Genomic DNA, 3,390 nt, shown 5'->3' with positions numbered 1-3,390 from the left:
TATGAAGTGGTCTGTATTGGAGGGTGATGCTTGAAGGTCTGGAATTCCAGCAATTTTGTGGGTAGAATCTCAGAGTAAGGACTTTTCTTTATTATTTTTTATTGACGCTCGTACTTTGCAGCATCTACCCCCAGCTCCTGTGGACGCTGGGGAGACAGGAATTCTGAAGTTGTCATGATTACAGCACTCAGTTAGCAGAATAGATATATCACCCAGGACATGAAGGAACAGTGAAGGATTCATCTCTCCTGCGGTTCAAATTGTAGGTTAAAAGAATGAGGCTATCATTTAAAGAAGATGAGGAAATAAGTTAAAGACACCTCATAGAGATAAAGAGGAAATCAATGGCATGGTTATGAAATAGGCATTTCATTTATGGGAATAATCAAATAACCTCAGGAGCAAAAATCCACATTCAAATAACATTTCCCTGCATCCCAGGTCTGATAACAAACCAGCAAGCAAAGCATAAGCAAATTCTGCAGATAGGAAAATGGCAAAATATAAAGTGAGCTAGGGAAAATTTGCATCCATAGACGGGTATTTTCTTGCATGAGACAATAGTGAGACCAGGAATGTATTTTCTACTTGGAAATGATTGCAGAGATTCTCTGTGTGCGGGAAGATACTTTGAAGTGGAAGAATGATACCCAACCAACTCACTGTTTTCTTCATGATCATCTATCTGCTCGAGTCCTTGACAATAATTGTGCAGAGTAGCTTAATTATTGCGGTGCTGAGCAGAGAGTGGGTGCAGGTCAAAAGGCTGTCACCTGTGGACATGATTCTCATCAGCCTGGGCGTCTGCCACTTCTGTCAACAGTGGTCATCAGTGCTGTACAACTTTTGCTCCTATTTCAACCCTGAGGATGAATTTTGGTACATAGGAATCATCTGGGAATTTACTAATACTCTTACATTCTGGTTAACCAGCTTGCTTGCTGTCGTCTACTGTGTCAAAGTCTCTACTTTCACCTACGCCATCTTCCTCTGGCTGAGGTGGAGAATTTTGATGTTGATTCCCCGGCTGTTGCTGGGCTCTCTGATGATTTCCTGTGTGATAATCATTGTTTCAGCTATTAGACATTACATCAAGAGTCAGTTAATCTCCACGATGCAATTATCTGGAAATAACACGGAGACTGAGACACTTAAGGCATTTTTGGAGAAATATTATACACATCAGCATCTGGCAATCCTGTTCATTCCTTTCCTCCTGTTCCTGACCTCCACCATCTTGCTCATAGCCTCATTGTCCCAACACTTGAGACAGATACGACATCACAACGCCGGCCACAGCAACTTCAGCATGAAAGCTCATGCCACTGCCCTGAGGTTCTTTGCCTTCTTCCTCACCTTCTTCACCTCTTACTTTTTGACAATAATCATCTCCACTAAATACATCCTAACACGTAAGAGTTCCTGGTTCTGGCCCTGGGAAACTATCATCTATGCTACAGTCTCTATTCATTTAACTTCACTCATGCTGAGTAGTTCTACATTGAAAAAGGGTTTAAAGGTAAGCTGCAATGGCCCAAAGCTACCTGAGGCTCTGGGTACAACAAGACCCTGAGCAAATGGGAGCTTGCATTGATGCAACTAATACCAACAACCAGCTTTACTCTTCGTAATCCTATGTGACAGTAATGTACCATAAATGCAAGCAAGCCCAAGCAAGCCTCATTCTCTTCCATTCCCACAGCCATTTATCGCTAAACAACCAGTCTTTCTCTATTCTATGCCACTCCTATCGTTTCCTCTCCAAGTCCCCAGGTTGGTCCCAACTTTCTCATGACTTCCCCATCTCTCCTTAGTCTTCTCTATCTCTGGAGTTTTACTCCCAGTGTATTCTACCCAAGAGAGCCAAAATCATGGTGTCCATACATTATATTTATTATATCCTTCTCATGACTGCAAATTACTTCACACATTAATAGAAATAGCTCCCCCACAATAATTTATTGCCTACACCCTGAAGGTTCTCCATGCTGAGGTCTCAATTAATCAATTTTTCTAAATTTAGTCAAGAAAATGTCTGACCATCTCTCTTTTTCTCTGTTCTTTATGGACCTTTATCCGATGGCATAACTTTTCTTATTTGTTTCTCTCCCACACAATGCGCCTTTATTCCTTTAAAACTCAACTCAAAACTTAACTCTTCTTTTATTTTCATTTGTCAAGACATTATATTCTCCCCAGAATAACAAACTGCAAACCCAATCTAGATTCTTCCTAGAACATCTCCAAATATTGGCAACTTAACTGGGTCAATTGCATATGGTTTCCATTGGCAGGATTCTTGCCTCTCAATTGTACTGCAATTTGGAATATACTTTCTAGAAAGATTCCCAGATTGAGACTTAGCTGGTTTTCTTCCAGATATAACCCAGATGTCATCTGGGAACTCTTCTTACTTCATAAAAGCTGAGTGACATTGGCTTAAACTCTCTATACTCTACTATTTCTTCCTCTGTAATAGTTCAAAACCCTCCCAAATTGACAAGAATATATGAATCATATAGTAATCAGTTAAAAATCACCTCTGGGACTTTTCTGTTCTTTATAAGTCCTTTTCTGCTTCCCCAATCCCTCTTTCCCTTCAGCTTATCTCAAACCCTTTTTCTTTTAGGACTCTGTCTCATCTCACCATCTCCCCATGGCATCTCTCTCATCATTTCTGTCCTCTTTACCCTCACCTACTTGCAACAAAGTATCTTGGAAACAGACAACTCCCAGGCTTTTGGGTCTCAGCTTCCATGTGCTTCAGGCATTTATTCGGGTGTTTTTCCTAAAGACAGCTTCATCTCTTAAGGCTTCCAGATACCAGAGGTTAAGAATATACTTTTTATTCACCTTTCATATATGTACTGGGCATATCTGGTAAACTGAACTTCTGGATCTGCCATTAGAAGACTGAAACACCTCCAGAGAGAAAACCATCCTATAGGGGAAAGAATGCAGGTATTTTAAGCTTGACTATGAAAGAAACACGTAGGCCCTGGAGTGGAAATTTCTGATCTGGTCTTGGGTCTATCACTCTGATTTGTCTCCCAGTCAAGTCATTCCTTGAGTTAATATTTGAAACTGAGGGTGTGAAATATAAGTACAAACTGAAAGACCACTTTAACCAAAGACACTGTGCCAATTGGCACATCTCAGCAGCATCTTTCCCATTGCACAGAAAGCGGAGTAAAGCCTACTTTCCCACTTCGCAGCAGCTCGCCATGCAGCCTTGGCATCTCCCAAGCTCCAGTGGTTCAACTATAGTAGATGGTGAGATGGAACCTGGTGGATGCAGTGATGTCTGTGGAGCAGAATCATAACTAGATGATGTGGGACTGAGGAGAAATAAAAGGTAGATATCAGCATGGTGTTATCTGTCCAGGGACT

General features: G+C 41.1%; 1 protein-coding gene across 1 annotated transcript; it reads left to right on the top strand.

Annotated features, from left to right (window-relative positions):
• Nucleotides 1–643: 643 nt before the first annotated feature.
• On the top strand, nucleotides 644–1,573 carry TAS2R16 (taste 2 receptor member 16; the record flags this gene model as incomplete). Its single annotated transcript, XM_080665151.1, has 1 exon — nucleotides 644–1,573. One exon carries the CDS (start codon nucleotides 644–646, stop codon nucleotides 1,571–1,573), a length of 930 nt encoding a protein of 309 aa, XP_080521277.1.
• Nucleotides 1,574–3,390: the final 1,817 nt, after the last annotated feature.

The sequence above is a fragment of the Plecotus auritus genome (assembly GCF_963455305.1).
Source record: "Plecotus auritus genome assembly, chromosome: 4".
In the NCBI taxonomy this organism is placed as follows: Eukaryota; Metazoa; Chordata; class Mammalia; order Chiroptera; family Vespertilionidae; genus Plecotus; species Plecotus auritus.
The sequence above is the reverse complement of the archived record's forward strand: the minus strand, read 5'-3'. Positions and strand labels throughout refer to the sequence as shown.